We start from the raw sequence: 21,409 nt of genomic DNA on the forward strand, positions 1-21,409 counted from the left end.
GCTTCATGTATCCACCCACCTTACTGAAGATCTTTAACTCAGTGAAATTCACCAAAGGTCTTTCGACAGCATCTTCCAAACTCAAGACTACTTCCATCTAGAAGGACAAGGGCAGCAGATACATGGGAACATTGCCCAAGTTCCCCTCCAAGCCATTCACCATCTTGACTTGAAGATATATTGCTGTTCCTTCACTGTCGATGGGTCAAAATCTTGGAATTTTCTCCCTAAGTGCATTGTGAGTCAACCTAAAACACATGGACTGCAGCAGTTCAAGGCAGCACTGTGATTCAATGGTTAACACTGCTGCCTCACAGCACCAGAGACCTGGGTTTGATTCCACCCTTGGGTAACTGTGTGGAATTTGCACATTCTCCTTGTGTCTGTGTGGGTTTCCTCCAGGTGGCCCCGGTTTCCTCCCACAGTCCAAAGATGTGCAGGTTATGTGGATTGCCAATGCTAAATTACCTACAGTATCCAGTAATGTGCAGGCTAAGTGGATTAGTCATGGGAAATGTGGGGTTACAGGGATCGTGTAGAGGGGTGGGTTTGGATGGGATGCTTTTCAGAGAGTCGGTATGGACTCGATGTGCCAAATGACCTGTTTCCACACTGTAGGGATTTTTTGATTCTTCTATGATTCTAAGGCAGCTGACCACCACCTTCTCAAGGATTACTAGAAACAGTCCATAAATGCTGACCAGCAATAATGCTAAGTGTAAACAACAAAACTCAGTAAAATTTAAAATTGAGGCAGTTATTTAAGGGCTGAACCTGGTGTCACTTTCGATATCTGTCAGGTTGTAATCTTCCACTTTTTCTGCACTGGTTGAAATGGCTGGAGAGAATCAACTGGGTAGTTTAAATTACTGTGTCCCTACCTATATTTTCAGCCGCCAGATGGATTTGCTCAATGTTGGGATTTGGCCATATAAAATTTGGCCCATTTCAATATTTAGGTATCCTAGAGAAGAATTATTTTGAAAAATCTCGTGCCCTAAAGACAAAAGTGTAAATCTTTTTTTCATGTTTAACTCTTACTATTTTTGATGTCTTCTGTCAAAAACTGAATTTGATGTATTATTTGTACAATCCAGGTGGAAGCCATAAAGCACAGGATGAAAATCCTTTGCAATTTCATTCTTCCCATCCGCAAGACTTAAATGCCTTGTTGAAAACCTAATTTGATGTTTGGCAACAACTGCTACCTCAGTAATCTGCATTTTTTTTTTGACATATGCATTTTCATGCGTTCATCAGACAATCAAAAGATGAGTATGAACGGGAGGTAGCAAAGAGATATGCTACTGAGGCAGGAGCCAAAGCTGGATCAACACAAAGTGACTTAGAGAAAGCAATTGTGGAGAATGCACAACAGGAGGAAGCTCGGCTTTCCAGACAACACGAACAAGGAAAGGAAAATTTACAACGGGTAATAAAATCATTTAAGATGGTACTTAAATTTGTGATAAAATGCCATCCTCTACATCTAAGTTTCAACATTTAGAAATTCTGTTGTAATATTGAATAGGATTATAAACCCGAATTCTGGGCTGAGTATCAAAGGAATGGACTTCATTATTTATTTCAGATATGATTGTCCAGATGCTGTTCATAGTCTTTCAGCAAAGATTTCTGGTTTCAGACATCTAATCTAATATGGAGCCCTCTACAGATGATATGTGATATTTGTGAACAGTATGGAGGTTCTTCACCTGGTGAATTTAAAGAATCCGCATTGAAGCATGTAAACAAATCTGAAACATTAATTTTTTTAAAGATGAGATTCCACACTTATAAAATTAACTTTTCGGGTCAATTTTGAGTAGCATTTATTACTACTATCTATTGAGAATTAACTTACTCCTGATTTGTCTACCTGAGTGTTTTGATGCCTTTGCAATGTTTATTATCCTGGGTTTATGACAATAAAGTAATGTCTGTATAGATTCCGTCAGTAAAAGCTGTGGTTGTGCAGAATATCACTGATAATAACTTTCAGATCTCCAAATTAACTGTGCAAGTGCATGGTAACAGCATCACATAGACCATTGATTGAATCTGGACTGATCCTGGTCTACAATACACATTTAACCACAAAGCGTGGTGTTCTTAGTGTCACTTCTACAAACAAGCCTAAAAGCCAGTATATGAAGCCTGTTGACTGATAATACTGACAGAAACTAATAACAGGTTAATTTCAGGCAATAGGTTCTTTTGTACCAAAGCTTTTACATATCTACTGGCTACTGAGCAGTTACTTGTATAAAATCATACATATTATACAAAATAGTCTTGGAGTATTCCGAACCATTAATTATCGCAATCAGCCCAGCACCTTGTTCAATATGGCACTACCAGTTTGTGCTTGAACATTGTTTCTGACCTTACCTTACAATAGAGTTTTGTTTCTACTTTTGTTTCAATCTCGAGAATCTGTATTTGTCACCACAAGATCTAATTTGAGCACATTAACAAGTGTTAAGAAATGTTTTCAAGAATTGTACATAGAACAAATGCTGAGCTGAACCCTCTTTTAACCCCAATTAATTTGGCAACAAACATCAAATTATTTAAAGCTTCTTGAAACTTCAATGTGCTATGTAGAAGTTAAGACTAATTAATGTCTACCTTGCCCATGCTCATTCTCTTCCTGGTAACCCTGTTTGTATGCACTTCTCTGGTTAGCTCCTGATTTCCAACAGTCTGTTCACCTTTATCTGTTTTGATGTTTCTATTTCTTTTTCTCATTTCAGTTTGGGTAGGAAGGAAATTGTGTACTGTCATGTTGGAACAATTGACCATATTTCACAGAAAGGATTATTACAAAAAGTGACTTTTTGAAAAGTGTAGTGTATTTGTGAATGTTTTAATTGAGGAACATAAGATCATGGCTTTTCTTATGATACTAATTAGCTAACTTTGTTGTTTCTCAGATTTTAAATAGTTAAAAAAAAATACTGAGTTATACTGATGAAGGCAATTTATTAAACTTTGAAAATTTAAAATAGAAGAAATTTTTTAAAAATGTCTAACTCTCCAAAACGTTTAGACTTCGAGTCATAGAGTCATTAGGATATATAGCACGGAAACAGATCCTTCAGTCAAACCCGTCCATGCCGACCAGATATTATAAACAAATCTAGTCACATTTGCCAGCATTTGGCCCATATTCCTCTAAACCCTTCCTATTAATATACCCATCCAGATGCCTTTTAAATCTTGTAATTGTACCAGCCACCACCACATCCTCTGGCCCTTCCATACATGTACCACTCTCTGTATGAAAATGTTGTTACTTAGGTCCCCTTTAAATTTTTCCCCTCTCACCTTAAACCTATGCCCTCTATTTCTTGACTCCCCCACCCCAGAGAGAGGACCTTGTCTATATACCCTCTCCATGCCCTCAGGATTTTATAAACTTCTATAAGATCACCCCTCTGCCTCCAACCCTCCAAGGAAAACAACCCCAGCCTATTCAGCCTCTTCATGTAGCTCAAATCCTCCAATACTGGCAACATCGTTGTAAATTCTTTCTGAACCCTTTCAAGTTCCACAACATCCTTCCGATAGGAGGGCAAACCAGAATTGCACACAATGTTCCAAAAGTGGCCTAACCAATGTCCTCATGACCTCCCAACTCCTACACTCGATGCTCTGACCAATAAAGGAAAGCATACCAAACGCCATCTTCACTATCCTATCTACCTGAGACTCCACTTTCAAGGAATGAAAAACTCCAAGATCTCTTTGTTCAGCAACCTTCCCCAGACCTTACGATTAAGTGTATAAGCCATGCTCTGATTTGCCTTTGCGAAATGCAGCACCTCACATTTAGCTAAATTAAACTCCTTCTGCCACTCCTCGACCCATTGGCCAAATTGATCAAGATCCCACTGTGTTGTTTCACTGTCCACTACACCTCCAATTTTGGTGTCATCTGCAAACTTACTAACTTATACCTCCTATGGTCACATCCAAATCATTTATATAAATGATGATAAGCAGTGGACCCAACACCAATTCTTGTGGCACACCACTGGTCACAGGCCTCCAGTCTGAAAAGCAACCCTCCACCACCATCCTCTGTCTTGTACCTTTGAGCCAGTTCTGTATCAAAATGGCTAATTTTCTCTGTATTCCATGAAATCTAACCTTGCTAAGCAGTCTACCATGAGGAACATTGTCAAACGCCTTGCTGAAGTCCATATAGATCACGTCCAGTGCTCTGCCCTCATCAGTCCTCTTTGTTACTTCTTCAAAAAACTCAATCAAGTTAGTGAGACATGATTTCCCAGGTACAAAGCCATGTTAACTATCCTGAATCAGTTCTTGCCTTTCCAAATGTAAATCCTGTCACTCATGATTCTCTCCAACAACTTGTCCACCATTGATGTCAGTCTCACCTGGCTTTTGCTTACAACTTTTCTTAAATAGTGGCACCACATTAGCCAACATCCAGTCTTCCTGCAATGCAACCACTTCCCTAGCTTCCCACAGATATTGAGGTACGCCTGATCAGATCCTGGGGATTTAGCCACCTTAAGATATCTAGCACCACCTCCTCGGTAATATGGACATTTTTCAAGATATTATCATCTATTTCCCCACAATCTGTATCTTCCATGTCCTTCTCTACAGTAAACACTGATGAAAAATACTCGTTTAGTATCTCCCCCCTTCTCCTGCGATTTCACACATAGGCTGCCTTGCTGATCTTTGAGGGGCCCTATTCTGTCCCTAGTTACCCTTTTGTCCTTAATGTATTTATAAAATCCCTTTGGATTTTCCTTGACCCTATTTGCCAAAGCTATCTCATGTCCCCTTTTTGCCCTCCTGATTTCCCTCTTAAGTATACTCCTACTGCCTTTATACTCTTCTAAGGATTGACTCAATCTCTGCTGTCTATACCTGACATATGGTTCCTTCTTTTTCTTAACCAAATCTCAATTTCTCTAGTTATCCAGTATTCCCTCCACCTAACCAGCCTTGCCATTCACCCTACAGAAATAAACTGTCTCTGGACTCTCGTTATGTCGTTTTTGAAGTCTTCCCATTTTTCATCCATTTCTTTACCTGTGAACATCCGCTCCCAATCAACGTTTGAAAGTTCTTGCCTAATACTGTCAAAATTGGCCTTCCTCCAATTTAAAACTTCAACTTTAGATCCTGTTTGTCCTGTTCCATCACTATTTTAAAACTAATAGAATTATGGTCACTGGCCCCAAAGTGCTCCCCCCCCACCCCGACATCTCAATCTTTGCCCTGCTGTATTTCCCAAGACTAGGTCACGTTTTGCGCCTTCTCTAGTCGGTACAACCACACACTGAATTAGAATATTTTCTTGTACACACTTAACAAATTCCTCTCCATCTAAACCCTTAACACTATGTTAGTCCAAGTCAATGTTTGGAAAGTTACAATCCCCTACCATGACCACCGTTTTATTCTTACAGATAGCTGAGATCTCCTTAATAATTTGTTTCTCAATTTCCTGCTGACTATTGGGGGGTCTATAATACAATCCCAATTAGGTGATTATCTCTTTCTCATTTCTCAGTTCCACCCAAATAACTTCCCTGGATGTATTCCCAGGAATATCCTCCCTACGTACAACAGCAATGCTATCCTTTCTCAAAAATGCCACTCCCCTCCTCTCTTGCCACCCTCCATTATCCTTCCTGTAGCATTTGTATCTTGGAATATTAAGCTGCCAGTCCTGTCTATTCCTGAAGAAGGGCTTATGCCCGAAACGTTGATTCTCCTGCTCCTCGGATGCTGCCTGGCCTGCTGCGCTTTTCCAGCACCACACTTTTCAACTCTGGTCTCCAGCATCTGCAGTCCTCACTTTCTCCCTGTCTATTCCTGAGCCAAGTCTCTGTAATTGCTCTGATATCCAGTCCCATGTTCCTCGCCACGCCCTGAGTTAATCTGCCTTCCCTGTTAGGCCTCTTGTATTGAAAATAAATACAGTTTAATTTATCAGTCCTACCTCTTTCTCTGCTTTGTTCCTGCCTGCACTGACTGTTTGACTTGCTCCTTTTCTCAACTGTACCAGTGTCAGACTGATCGCTTTCCTCACTTTCTCCACCTTGCTACTTAAATTCTCCCAAGCAGCTCCAGCAAATCTCTCTGCCAATATATTAGTCCCCTTCCAATTCAGGTACAATCTATTGTTCTTGTACAGATTACTTCTAGTCTGTAAACTGTTGTGATAAGACCTGTACTTCTTGTACAGATTACTTCTAGTCTGTAAACTCTTGTGATAAGACCTGTGGACTATTATCACTAATAAGTTGTTTTGGATAACCAAACCACACAAAGATCTCCTCTGGTCTTTCAATGGTATTCTCTGAAGCAGTCCTCTTCATGATGATCATTTCAGGCCATTTAGTACGTGTGTCAACCACTATGAAAACATCGCTATGTAAAAAGCGCAATATATGGATTCTTTTCTATGACCAATGTGGAATGTATAGTTGATTGAATTGTGATGGAACGATGACCATCATTTCCTCGAAGCTGCAAATGTGCACCTGCTCCAATATTCTGCGCATTGTGGCACCGACTTCTGTTACTGCAAGTTGCTGCTGTTCACGGACTTTAGAGGCTTATCCAGCCAGTAAGGAAATGAGAGGGCACACTAATGATGACTTTCATTCCTCATAGGAGATGTCCTGTTTATACAGATAGTTCTAGCTTCCGTATAACATGTTGGCCCACTAAAGACTGAAAGTGAGAATACTCTTAATAACTATGGGGAAATGGCAGACATGTTGAATAATTACTTTGCCTCCGTATTTACGATAGAAAAGGGATAGCTTAGTAGAAGTCCGAGGAAGTTACTATTAAAGGGAAACTGAGATTGAATAAAATTAATGTAAGTAAAGCATCAGTAATAAGGAAATTAATGGAATTGAAGAGTGATAAATCCCCAGGAGCTGATTCTTCCATGCAAAGGTGTTAAAGGAAGTATGAGAGCACATTTTAGACACCCTAACTATAATCTTTCAGAGTTCCCTGGTTACTCCTGTTCCTGCATTTTAGAAAGGCGAAAGAGGAAAACCTGGGAATTACAGACCAGTTAGCCTAAAATATGTGGTGGGAAATTGTTGGAATCTATAATCAAGAATGAAGTAACTGAATTCTTTGAACATTTTTAGTTAATCAGGGAGAGCTAACATGGAATCATGACAGTTAGGTCATGCCTAACAAACCTCCATTGAATTGTGAGAATAGGTGACACAGACAGTGCACAGGGGATGTCTGTGAATGTCATTTATATCGACTTCCAGAATTCATTTGATAAAGTCCCACATAAGAAACTGTTAACTAATGTAGAAGCCCAAACTGAGAGAAAATTATTGACATGGCTGGGAAATGGATTGAGTAGGTACTTAATAGGTACTCAAATTGGTAGGATGTGACCAGTGGGTTCCCACAATGATTTATGTTCAGGCCAAATTTATACACATTATTTTACCGATTTGGCTAATGGCATAAAACCAAATTAGTTGCGGATGCAAAGTTAGGCAGCATTGTAGACAGTGTAGATGATGATAGTATAAAATTACAAAGGGGTATCGATAGACGTAGTGAATGGGCTTAACTAGCAGATGGAATTCAATGTAAGCAAGTGTGAGATTATCCATTTTGGACTGAGAAAGCATGCATCTGGTTACTTCTAGATGATGTGAAGTTAAATACTGTGAATGTACAAAGAGACTTGGCGGTTCAGGTGCATAGATGTTTAAAATGTCATGAACAAGTGCAGAAAGCTAATGGTATGCTGGCCTTTATATCTAGAGGACTGGAGTACAAGGATGCAGAAGTTACACAAAACCCTGGTTAGGTGCCAATTGAAGTACAGTGAGCAGATCTGGCACCACAACTTTGTATGGATATATTAGCCTTGGAGGGAGTACAACGTAGGTTTACAAGACTGCTAACTGGATTTCAGGGGTTAAGCTGTGAGGAGCAATTATACCAATTAGGCCTGTTTTCTGTATAGTTTAGAAGGTTAAAGGGTGACCTGATCAAAGTCTTCACAATATTAACAGGAAAAGACAAAATAGTCAAAACTAAACTTCACTGGTTGAGGATTCTAAAACTAGGGGACTTAGTCTGAGAATTAGCGCCAGATCATTCAGTAGACATGTTAGGAAGCACTTCTATGTATAAGGGTGGTAGGTGCTTGGAACCTTCTTCAAAAAACAGCAGTCAATGCTGGATCAGTTGTTAATTTTAAATCTGAAATAGATAAACTTTTGTTAAGCAAAGGCATTAAGGGATATGGAACAATGGTAGATATATTGAGTGAGCCATGATCTCATCGAATGGAGGAACAAGCTTAGGGGCGGAATGCCTACTCCTGTTCCTACATTCCCTCATATTGCTTCATTTCTGCGATTGTTCCTGTGTTCTTGCTGCGAAGTATCACATTCAACACATTTGATCGTTTTGGATCATTTCTGGAGTACTTTTTAACTTGTCCTGCCATTACCACAGTGCTATCCACATGCTCGAAGTAAGGACCCTTTGGCAATGGTAATCTAGAAAACCCATGAGCATTCCCATGTCAGTTGGATTGCTGATACTTAATTGTCTAAGTGTGAGCTGATAGCAACAATGTCTACCTCTGCAATATGGCTCACTACTAGAAAAGCTATCTTTGTTTGATTGCAGTGGTAACTTTGGGTCAAAATTGTCAGGATTTCTGCATTTAATAAATGCTCTTTGGCTTGTTTAAAGGGCCTTTTATATTGATCTTCACATTTCATATTCTTGTTATTGGCATAATAAATTGTGTAATCACTTAAGACTGGTTGCAAGGTTGGAAAGAAATACCTTCCATAGTAATTTAGCAAACCCAAAAATGACTATAGTTTATATTTTTAGGTGTTTATGATTCAGTGTTACAATGTGGCAGTAAAGCCTTCTGCTAATTAAACCAAACAGACAGAAAAGCTCACCTCACCTCATTATCTGTTAAAAGTATGAGTGACAGAGAATTACCCAAATTCTACTACTTAAAAAAAAATATCAATTTTATTCTTTAACTCTAAAATGAACATTAAACTCTAAGCCTCCTTTCTCTTAAATATTTGTTATCTACCTCCCATTCTATAACAATATACTGATCCAATAAAGCCCCTATTAAATTTACAGAAACTTAATTTTTCAGAACCAGACAGCGGCTGTCATCTCTGGTGTCCGTCTTCCCTGGGTCATCTTTGGTCATCTGCTGCAAAGGTGCTTCATATGAAAAAGGTACTGTTGATAGAGAGTGTTTTCAGGCAGTTTGTCTGGCAATGGCAGGTAGTGCTCTTTCTGGCTAACTGTCCAAAATGACAGTTTTTATCCCCCAAACATTGGATCGTCTCATTGGTATAATGTTGTCAAACAGTAAAATTCGAATTCAAATTAAATTTGAACTCATGTGAAAACAACTGGTATCTATGTTACAGCCAAAATGTTACATCTTTCAATTTTACAGCAAACTCTGTGACATGACTTGCCAGCTTTCACTCACTCTTAAAAGTACAGTACACGCCTTCAACTTCAATTTCAACACTCAGTTACAATCTTTACTTTTGAAGGTGATTTGTATCATCTCTTAGCACCAATGACATAGGTTAAGTAGTGAATAGACGATTTTAAAAATTTCTGTCAGTCTTTCCTCACTCTTGGACCATAATCTTCAAACCTCTACAGAGAAGCATCTGAATTGTGGAGATGTTCCTTTCCATTTCTCCCCATGACTAAAGTACCACCTATGTAGCTCTGGACTCCTTCCAATTCACTTAAAAACAGAGAAAGTGAGGACTGCAGACTCTGGAGAGTCAGTCAAAAAGTGTGATGCTGGAAAAGCACTGCAGGTCAGAGAGTATCTGAGGAACAGGGGACCTGACGTTTTGGGCATAAGCCCTTCATCAGCAATGTAAAGGGGAAGGGGGCTAAGAGATGAATGAGGGGGTTGGGGTGGGGGTAGGGGGAAGGTAGGTGGGATGGTGATAGGTGGACACAGGTGGGAGGTAATTATGATAGGTCATTGCAGAAGGTGGAACGGATAGGTGGGAAGGAAGATGGACAGGTAGGATAGGTCAAGAGGATGGTGCCAAGTTGGGAGAGTTGGATCTGGGATAAGATGGGGGTAGGGGAGGGGAGATTTGGAAACTGGTGAAGTCAGTGTTGATACCATGTGGTTGTAGGGTCCCAAGGCAAATAGTGAGCCATTTTTCCTCCATTTGGCGGGTGGCTTTGATTTGGCAGTGGAGGAGGCCCAGGAGTTGCTTGTCCTTGGGGAGTGTGAGGTGGAATTGAAGTGGTTGGCCAGAGGGCGGTGGGGAGATAGCTTAGTGGAATTCCGAACAAATTAATATTACAGGGAAACTGAGATTGAGTAAAATCAATGTAAGTAAAGCATTGGTAATAAGAATTGGTACGTGCGGACCAAGACGTTACCTGAACCACTCTACGAGTTGTCAACCTGTCTCCCTGATGTAGAGAGATCACATCGAGAGTAATGGATGCAGTAGATGAGGTGGGTAGATGTGCAGGAAAATTTCCAATGGATTTGAAATGATCCTTTAGGGCCTTGGATGGAGGTGAGGGGAGAGGTGTAGGCACAGGTTTTGCAACTCGTGTGGTGGCAGGGGAAGATGCCAGGTGTAGAGGGTAAGTTGATGGTTGGCATGGCTGTAACAATAGCATCGCAGAGGGAATGGTCTCTGTTGAACGCAAATATGGATGGAGAGGGAAATATATTTTGGTGGTGAGATCTGAGTGTAGGTGGTGAAAATGGTGGAGGATAATACGCTATATCTGAAGATTCATGGGATGAAGGTGAGGATCAGGCAGATTCTATCCTTGTTGCGGTTGGAGGAGGAGGGTTCAAGGGCAGAGGTGCAGGAAGTGGAAGAGATGCGATGGAGGGCATTGTTGATCACCTGGGAGGGGAAATTGCAGTCCTTGAAATAGGAGGTCCTCCTATTCCAAGGACCACAATTTCCCCTCCCACGTAATCCACAATGCCTCCATCGCATCCCCTCAACTTCCTGGACCTCCACCCTCGAACCCACACCTCAAACTGCAACAAAGATAGAACCGCCTGGTTCTCACCTTCCACCCCATGGGTCTCCGGATACAGCACATTATCCTCCGCCATTTTCGAAACCTACAGTCAGACTTCACTACCAAAAATATGTTTCCCTCTCCACACCTATTTGTGTTCCCCCCCAACCCACCCTCTACACATGGCACCTTCCCCTGCCACCACACGAGGTGCAAAATCTGCACTCGCAACTGGCCCCTCGCCTCTATCCAAGGCCCTAAAAGATAATTTCAAATCCATTGGAGATTTTCCTGAACATCTACCCACCTCATTTACTGCATCCGTTGTTCTGGATGTGGTGTCTTCTACATTGGGGAGACAAGAGCCAACTCACGAAGCAGTTCAGGGAACATTTCTGGTACGCACACACCAGACAACCCCACTGCCCTATAACCAACTACTTCAACACCCCTGTCACACGTTCCCATTGACATGCAAATCCTGGGCCTCCTTCAATGCCACCTGCCCAGTGGAGGAAGAACACCTCATCTTCTATCTCAGGACCCTACAACCACATGGCATTAACATTGACTTCATCAGTTTCCAAATGTCCCCTCTCCCCACCTCATCCCAGATCCTACCCTTCCAACTTGGCACTGCCCCCTTGACCTGTCCTACCTGTCCATCTTCCTTCCCACCTATCCGCTCCACCTTCCAAACTGACCTATCACAATTACCTCCCACCTGCATCCACCTATCACCATCCCACCTACCTTCCCCCCATGCCCACCCCAACTCCCTTATTCATCTGTCAGCCCCCTTCCCTATCCACATTGCTGATTAAGGGCTAATACCCAAAACGTCGACTCTCCTGCTTCTCAGATGCTGCCTGACCTGCTGTGCTTTTCCAGCACCACATGTTTTTACTTAAAATCTGTTCAATGACACGTTGGAATCATGCAGGTGCTGATGTAATTCCAGTTGGAAGTCTCTTGTATTTGAATAGTTGTTTATATGTAACAATCATTAAGAATTTCTGTGACTTAGCATCTCTCAGGTTCATCTGGAGATAAGCTTGACCGAGGTTCATTTTACTAAGAAGCTGACCTCCAGCTAATGCAGCAAATAGATCATTGATTATAGGCAAAAGAAACTGCTCAGCACGCAGTCTCAGATTTATACTGATGTTAAGATCTCCCCAGATGCATACCTATCCATTTTAATTCATCACTGGTATACTAGGCATTGCCCAATCACTCTCACTCACGGATTCAGGGTCTCCTGACTTGACCAGCCTCTCTGATTTTGCTTCAACTTTTTGTTTTGATTGCCTAACACACTGATCTAGACTTGGAATATTTTGTTTGATTCTCATCCTTGATTTTCAGTTTGACAGAGACCTTGTCAAAGCTTCCTAGGTCCCCATTGAAAATAATGGAATGTTTCTTTAGAATTTGTGATTAGCTCAGTCTCAGAATCTGACAAATGATTTACTTCAGCCCAATAGAGTTTGGTTATCTCCAACCATGTTCTTCCCTTTGGAGCTAGAAGATTTCCTTTGATAACATGCATGGACAAATCTTCTGATTGATTGAATTACTGAACATTCATACAATTCCTTAAAGATACCACTTCACCAAATAAGTTCTTAGTACAATTTTTGCGGGTTGCAACACAATGTGACTCAGCTGCTTTGATACATACTTTCAGGTATCAATGAAGCCATTTCTCGGTGTCCACCTCCATTCTTACTGGTTTGCCATTCATTAAGGGAATGACCCAGTATCAGTATCAGTTGGTGTCTCCAGTAATGACCGTTATGTTTTAATAATAGCCCCTGTTTGGACTCAGAGGCTGGGCTCTTGCCATTGAGCGTCCTTGCCTGTTAGTTCTGCCGAGATTACAATTTCATATGCTTTTTTTAGGCCTTTCTGTCAGTAATTTCTTCTGGATTGTCTCACATCTTAAACCACACATCAGTCTGTCTCTGATAGGATCATTTAAGTTGTCTCTGCATTCATGATATTCTACTAACTTGTTTAAAATTGCTATGAACTGGGAGATAGATTCACCATCAAGCTGTTTGCCTTTCTGGAATCTGAAGCTTTCGGTAATAAGTAATGCTTTTAGTGAAAAATTATTCTTGTAGGATTCCTACTATTTTGTCATAAAGTTTGGAACTTGGATTTTCTGGCTGTACCAAACTCCTGTGAAGGTTAGGAGTTTCTCCCCTCACAGTATGAGGAATGCAGGGACAACTATACCTGCTTCAATTATGTAATCTTGTACAAAATAATGGAATTTGTGTAGAAATCCTATACAGTCCTATGTCACCAAAATTTTGTAATTCTTACAAAAATAGGGCCTGCACAGTACGATGTGCCATGAAAATTTTGCTTCTTGCTGTTTAAAATAAGGTATTGCTGAAGTTGCCTGTTTCTTTCAAGTCACAGAGTCGTAGAGATGTACAGAATGGAAACAGACCCTTCGATCCAACTCGTCCATGCCAACCATATATCCTAAATTAATCTAGTCCCATTTGCCAGCACTTGGCCCATTTCCCTCTAAACCCTTCCTATTCGGGTACCAATCCAGATGCCTTTTAAATGTTGTAATTGTACCAGCCTCCATCACTTTCTTTGGCAGCTGATTCCATACATGCTTGAAAAAGTTGCCCTAAGCTTAGGTCCCTGCTGAATCTTTCTCCCCTCACCCTAAACCTGTGCCCTCTAGTTCTGGACTTCCCCAACCCAGGGAATAGACCTTGTCTGTTCACCCTATCCATGCCCCTCGTGATTTTATAAACCCGTAAAGTCATCATTCAGCCTCTGACGCTCCAGGGAAAACAGCCTCAGCATGTAAGGCCTCTCCCTATACCTCAAACCCTCCAAAACTTGGCAATATCCTTGTAACGTTTCACAACATCCTTCCTATAGGACAGAGACCAGAATTGTACACAATATTATGACCTCCCAACTCCTATACCTAATGCTCTTACCAATAAAGGAAAGCATACCAAATGCCTTCTTCACTATCCTATCGACCTGTGACTTCAGTTTCAAGGGAATATGAATCTTCACTCCAAGGTCTCTTTGTTCAACAACATTCCCCAGGGCCTTACCATTAAGTGTAAAAGTCCTGCCCTGATTTACCTTTCCAAAATTCAGTACCTCGCATTTGTCTAAATTCAACTGTACCTGCCACTCCTCAGCCCATTGGCCCATCTGATCAAGATCCTGTTGTACTCTGAGGTAACGTTTTTCACTGTCCACTACACCTCCAATTTTGGTGTTATCTGCAAACTTACAAACTATACCTCCTATGTTCACATCCAAATCATTTACATAAATGACGAAAAGCAGTGGACCCTGCATGGATCCTTTGGGCATACACTGGTCACAGGCCTCCAGTCTGAAAAGCAACCGTCTACCACCACCCTCTGTCTTCCAGTTCTGTATCCAAATGGCTAGTTCTCCCTGTATTCCATGTGATGTAACCTTGCTAACTAATCTATTATGAGGAACCTTGTCGAACGCCTTACTGAAGTCCATATAGGTTACGTGCATGGCTCTGCCCTCATCAATCCTCTTTATTACTTCGTCAAAAAATTTAATCAAGTTAGTGAGACATGATTTCCCACACAGAGCCATGTTGACTATCCCTAATCTGTTCTTGCTTATCCAAATACATGTAAATCCTGTCCCTCAGGATTCCCTCCAACAACTTGCCCACCACCGATGTCAGGCTCGCCGATCTATAGTTCCCTGGATTTTCATTACCACCTTTCTTAAATAGTGGCATCACATTAACCAACCTCCAATCTTTTGCTACCTCACCTGTGACTATCGATGATCCAAATATCTCAGCAAGGGTCCCAACAATCCTTCCCATGGAGTGCTAGGGTACACCTGATCAGGTCTTGGGGATTTATCCACTTTTATGTATTTTAAAACATCCAGCAACTTCTCTGTAATATGGACATTTTTCAAGATGTCATCATCTATTTCCCCCACATTCTGTATCTTCCAAGTCCTCTTCCACAATAAACACTGATGCAAAATACTTGTTTAGTATCTCCCCCATCTCCTGCGGTTCCACAGATAGGCTGCCTTGCTGATCTTTGTGGGGTTCTGATCACTCCCTAGTTACCTTTTTGTCCTTAATGAATTTTAAAATTCCTTTGGATTCTCCTTAACCTTATTTACCAAAGCTATCTTCTGTCCCGTTTTTGCCCTACTGATTTTCCTCTGAAGTATACTCCTACTGCTTTTATACTCTTCGAAGGATTCACTCGATCTCTGCTGTCTATACCTGACATGTGCTTCCTTCTTTTTCTTGACCAAAACCTCAATTTCTCCAGTCATTGAGCATTCCCTACACCTACCAGCCTTGCTTTTCATCCTAACAGGGACATATTGATTCTGGACTCTCCTTATCTTATTTTTGAAGGCTTGCCACTTTCCATCTGTCCCTTTACCTGTGAACATCCGCACCTAACCAACTCTTTGAAAGTTTTTGCCTAATACTGTCAAAATTGGCCTTCCTCCAATTTAGAACTTCAACTTTTAGATCCTTCGCCATTACTATTTTAAACAAATAGAATAATGATTGCTGGCCCCATAGTGCTCCCCAACAGATGCCTTAGTCACTTGCTCTGCCTTATTTCCCAAGAGTAGGTCAAGTTTTGCATCTTCTCTTGTAGGTACATCCATATACTGAATCAGAAAATGTTCTTGTATACACTAACAAATTCCTCTCCATCTAAACCCTTAACACCATGGCAGTTCAAGTCTGTGATTGGAAAGTTAAAATCCCCTATCATAAGCACCCTATTATTCTTATAGATAACTGGTATCTCCTTACAAATTTGTTTCTCAATTTCCCGCTGACTTTTGAGGCTTCTATAGTACAATCTCAAAAAAGTGATCATCTTTTTCTTATTTCTCAGTTCCACCCAAATAGCCTCTCTGGATCTATTCCCAGGAATGTCCTCCCTTAGTACAGCTGTAATGTTATCCCTTCTCAAAAACGCCACTCCCCCTTCTCTCTTGCCCCCCCCTTTCGATCGTTTGTGTAGCATTTGTATCCCGGAACATTAAGCTGCCAGTCCTCATCCCTGAGCCATGTCTCTGTCATTGCTATGATATCCCAGTCCCATGTTCCTAACCATGCCCTGAGTTCATCTCTCTTCCCTATTAGGCCTCTTGCATTGATATAAATGCAGTTTAATTTACCTTGTTCTCTGCTTTGTTTCTGCCTACCCTGACTGTTTGACTTGCTCCTTTTCCCAGTACCAGTCTCAGACGGATCTCTTTCCTCATTATCTCCCTGATCTCACTTCCCCACCTTATTAATTTAAATCCCCCCCAAGCAGCTCTAGTAAATCTCCCTTCCAATTCAAGTTCAATCTGTCCTTCTTATACAAATCACTTCTATCCCAGAAGAAATTCCAACAATCCATAAATGTGAACCTTATCCACTGCACCAGCTCCTCAGTCACACATTAATCTGCTCTATCCTCCTATTTCTATCCTCACTAGCTCATAGCACTGGGAGTAATCCAGACATTACTACCCTCAAGGTCCTCCTTTATAAATTCCTGTCTAACTTCCTGTATTTTTCCTTCAGAATCTCATCCTTTTTCCTCCCTATGTCATTAGTTCCAATGTGCATGATTTCCTGCTGGTCTCTCTTCCCTTTGCGAATATTCTGCACTGTTTTCGAGTCATCCTTGATCTGGCACCAAGGAGACAACACACCATTATGATTTCTCACTGTGGGCCACAGAAACGCCTGTCTGTGCCTCTGACTCGAGAGTCCCTATCACAATTGATCACTTGGAGCCTGATGTACCCCTTGTTACATTAGAGCCAACCTCGGTACCAGAAACTTGGCTGTTCGTGCTACATTCCCCTGAGAGATCATCACCCTCTATGTTTTCCAAAATAGCATACTTGTTTGAGATGAGGATAACCACAGGAGACTCCTGCACTACCTGCCTCCCTCTCCTACCTTTATTGGCGGTAACCCATCTATCTTACTGTTTCTGTCGTTTTTCTCCTTTCCTCTAACTGGTATCCATCACATCACCTAGCTCCTGTAAATTCCTCATTGCCTCTAACTGCCACTCAACCGATCCATGTGATCTGATAGGATTCACAACCAAACACACTTACTGCAGACTTAATCATTAGTAACATGGATACTCTCCCTAATCTTCCATGTCCAACATGAAGAGTACATCACTCTATTAAAGGCCATCTTTCCACCTTAACAATCTACAGAAAATAACGCAGTCTTACTCGAAAAAATACTGCTCCAGGCTAACTTAGTACCTGTGTTTTATATTTTTAAATTTTAATCAAGGGACAGATCTCAATAAGATATATAATAAAAAAGAATCTACTCTACTCACTATTAAATAAAGACAGCAAGGTTACATTTAAAAACCATGCACTTACCTGTTCCTATGCTGTGAGTTCTCCCACACAGGTTCCTCCAAGGTTAGCTGTGAATTTTGTTGTTTGTTAATTTTTCTCTCCACCACTAGCTCAAAACATTCCCATCCTTGTAGCATGCTCATTACTCGCATTTGTAATGAGGACCACAATTGTTTTTTGATGAATCCCTGGATTGCCCTGGTGGATCTTGAAGCAGATTTTATCCTGTTCTGATTGTGTTATGTTTCAAGATAGACCAGGGACTGTAAAATTTAAAATGACGAGCTTTTATCAGGAAGTGTTCACTCAATATGGCAATAAGCTAGATTGAATTGTTTACCTCCAAAATGGCCAAAGATGTCACCATCATGCCAGGTGATCATACTATTAAGGTGACTCTACAACATACTTCCAGAAATGCACAACAGATTCGAGAGTTTTAAAATGTTATCCTGTCCTGTCCCAACTCACATTTTCTTGGGTTTAAAATACCCCAATTCCATTCTAATTGAACCATGGCAAAAAATTACAACATGCTTATTAATTGTGCAAAGTGTATATTGACCTGAACAGGGAAAGAAATGGGTGCCGAAGTAGGCTATTCATCCCATCAAGGCTGTTCGCCATTCAAATAGATCATGTTCTGAATGAAGAAATGTTGCCTCATCTCTGTCTTAAACAGCCTTCCTCTTATTCTAAACTCACCAGCTAGGAGAAGCAACGAGGTAAAAACAATGCCTGCAGATGCTGGAAACCAGATTCTGGATCAGTGGTGCTGGAAGAGCACAGCAATTCAGGCAGCATCCGAGGACAGGCAAAATCGACGTTTCGGGCAAAAGCCCTTCATCAGGAATAAAGGCAGAGAGCCTGAAGCGTGGAGAGATAAGCTAGAGGAGGGTGGGGGTGGGGAGAGAGTGGCATAGAGTACAATAGGTCAGTGGGGAAGGAGATGAAGGTGATAGGTCAGGGAGGAGAGGGTGGAGTGGATAGGTGGAAAAGGAGCTGGGCAGGTCGGACAAGTCCGGACAGGTCAGGGGATCGAGTTTCTGGAGGTTAGAAGCTAGGATGAGGTGGGGGAAGGGGAAATGAGGAAACTGTTGAAATCCACATTGATGCCCTGGGGTTGAAGTGTTCCGAGGCGGAAGATGAGGCGTTTTTCCTCCAGGCGTCTGGTGGTGAGGGAGCGGCGGTGGAGGAGGCCCAGCACCTCCATATCCTCGGCAGAGTGGGAGGGGGAGTTGAAATGTTGAGCCACTGGGCGATTTGGTTGATTGGTGCGGGTGTCTCGGAGATGTTCCCTAAAGCGTTCTGCTAGGAGGCGCCCAGTCTCCCCAATGTAGAGGAGACTGCATCGGGAGCAACGGATACAATAGATGATATTAGTGGATGTGCAGGTAAAACTTTGATGGATGTGGAAAGCTCCTTTGGGGCCTTGGATAGAGGTGAGGGAGGAGGTGTGGGCGCAGGTTTTACAGTTCCTGCGGTGGCAGGGGAAAGTGCCAGGATGGGAGGGTGGGTCGTAGGGGGGCGTGGACCTGACCAGGTAGTCACAGAGGGAACGGTCTTTGCGGAAGGTGGAGAGGGGTGGGGAGGGAAATATATCCCTGGTGGTGGGGTCTGTTTGGAGGTGGCGGAAATGTCGGCGGATGATTTGGTTTATGCGAAGGTTGGTAAGGTGGAAGGTCTCTCCCTCCTATTTTTTGTCCATTAACCAATTCCCAGTCCATTCAAATATATTGCCCCCAGTCCCATAGGCTTTAATTTCGTTTACTAATCTAGTGTGAGGCATTATTGAAACATCCAACTTATCTTATTCTTTATCAAGAAAATGGAATTAAACTGCATTCATCCTGCCACATCCTGTAAATATTTTGAAAGTTTCATTCTTTGAAACTTCTTTGAATACTGGCTCAATGTTTTTATCATCTTTCTCATAAGGCAATTCCACTATCCTAAACTGTGTTATAATCCTTCTTTGCCAAGTCCATCTTTAGAAAAGGAGACCAAAACTGCACACAGTACTATTGGTTTAGTCTCACCAAAGCTCATTACAGTTGCAGTAAGGCATCTTTACCCCTGTGCTCAGTCCCCTTATGATGCCAGCCAATGTACCATTTGCCTTCCTAATTGCTTGCTGCACTTGCTTATCAGCATTAAATGACTCATGAACAAGGACACCAGGTCTTTTTGGGCATCAGTTCTTGCCAAACTCTCTCATTATGAATAGAACTTTGTTTTTCTGTTTTTCCTAAACTTCTTCACATTTGAATCCATCTGCCATATCCTTGCCCATTCACTTAGCTCCTCCAAATCGCCTTGAACCTGCTTTGCATCTTCCTCACATCTCACATTTTCTCCTATTTTTATATCACCAGTAATTTTGGAAATATTACATTTTGTCCCAACATCAAAATCATTTATATGATTGTGAACAGCTATGGCCTCAACATTGATCTTTGCAGTACCCCAATAGTAATATATATCCAGCTATCCTGAGAATGACCTGTTTATTTCTCCCTCCTATTTTTTGTCCATTAACCAATTCCCAGTCCATTCAAATATATTGCCCCCAGTCCCATAGGCTTTAATTTCGTTTACTAATCTTGTGTGAGGCATTATTGAAACATCCAACTTATCTTATTCTTTATCAAGAAAATGGAATTAAATCCCAAATTATGATAGGCCAATGTTGTTTTGAAATTGGATCCTTTTAGTTTGTAATTATCACTCTACTTGTATTCACTCTACCATTTTGATATCTTTACTACTACTGTCTGTAGTAGTATCATATTCCTCGTTCATCACCTTATTAACGAGGAATTTTTATTTTGTAGCACTGCGTTGTTTATGATTTGTGAAAAAAAATTGAAGGCTCTGTGTCAGTATTTTACTATTGCTTGGCATTATAATGTGATAGGAACAATGATGATCATGCCGATTATTGAAATATAAATGAGTGTGTTTTGAATAATCATTTTATGTATACCATTCATTTGATTAAGTTATTGACATTTCTGAATAATCTGTGATAGTGCACTGATCATAAGGATTGTTACTAACATGTTGGAAAATCTCAAGCTTCACTAAACAAAATGCTACTGCAACACAAGCTTGTAGCTCAAGCTTGTATTTTACAATAAAATTGTAACTAAGGTGATGAATAAGTATTGACACATCATTACTTGAACTGAGCTGAATGCTGATGTGATGAAACATTAAATTAGAACTTTCAGCTCATATGTCCGCTTGGAGCCTTTCTCTTCATTTGAGTTGGGTTTCCTTTTTCTTCTTCTCAAGCTTGCCTCAGAGTTAACAGGATCGACTTTAGGATTAGATTAGATTACTTTAGATTACTTTACAGTGTGGAAACAGGCCCTTCGGCCCAACAAGTCTACACCGACCCGCCTAAGCGCAACCCACCCATACCCCTACATTTACCCCTTACCTAACACTACGGACAATTTAACATGGCCAATTCACCTGACCTGCACATCTTTGGACTGTGGGAGGAAACCGGAGCACCCGGAGGAAACCCACGCAGACACGGGGAGAATGTGCAAACTCCACACAGTCAGTCGCCTGAGGCGGGAATTGAACCCGGGTCTCTGGCGCTGCGAGGCAGCAGTGCTAACCACTGTGCCACCGTGCCGCCCAAGATGGTAGTTATAGATTAGGGGGGTAGGGGGGGAGGAGCGGCGGTGGGCAGCAATCAAGCTGAAAGAGGAGCCGTGGTTAACATTTAGAGGTGAAGGTAAGTTAAGGCTCAATAAATTGGAGCAACGTTGAGAGAGCAGATAATTTTGAAATCCCTTGTGCTGTTCGCTTCAGAATTTATCCCAGTTCAGGTGGATGGTTTCCATTTTCTTATCTGAAATTGAAGTAATAAATTATGTGGAGATTTTGAGGAACCTGTTGC

General features: G+C 41.4%; 1 protein-coding gene across 5 annotated transcripts in view; it reads left to right on the forward strand.

Moving 5' to 3' along the window:
- The window catches only part of cfap36 (cilia and flagella associated protein 36), a 133,105-nt gene that overhangs the window by 61,376 nt on the left and 50,320 nt on the right, over positions 1–21,409 (forward strand). For all 5 annotated transcript variants that reach the window (XR_015758453.1, XR_006312539.2, XM_043696015.2 and 2 more), the window contains one exon: positions 1,261–1,432. Coding sequence is in view for 3 of the 5 variants with exons in the window: in XM_043696015.2 (XP_043551950.2) it covers positions 1,261–1,432 (172 nt within the window). In the remaining 2 variants the exon portion in view is untranslated. The remainder of the gene's footprint in view (positions 1–1,260; positions 1,433–21,409) is intronic.

This window comes from Chiloscyllium plagiosum, unplaced genomic scaffold (genome assembly GCF_037043375.1).
Source record: "Chiloscyllium plagiosum isolate Xiang-an unplaced genomic scaffold, Cpla_swu_hap1 HiC_scaffold_10, whole genome shotgun sequence".
Lineage (NCBI taxonomy): Eukaryota > Metazoa > Chordata > Chondrichthyes > Orectolobiformes > Hemiscylliidae > Chiloscyllium > Chiloscyllium plagiosum.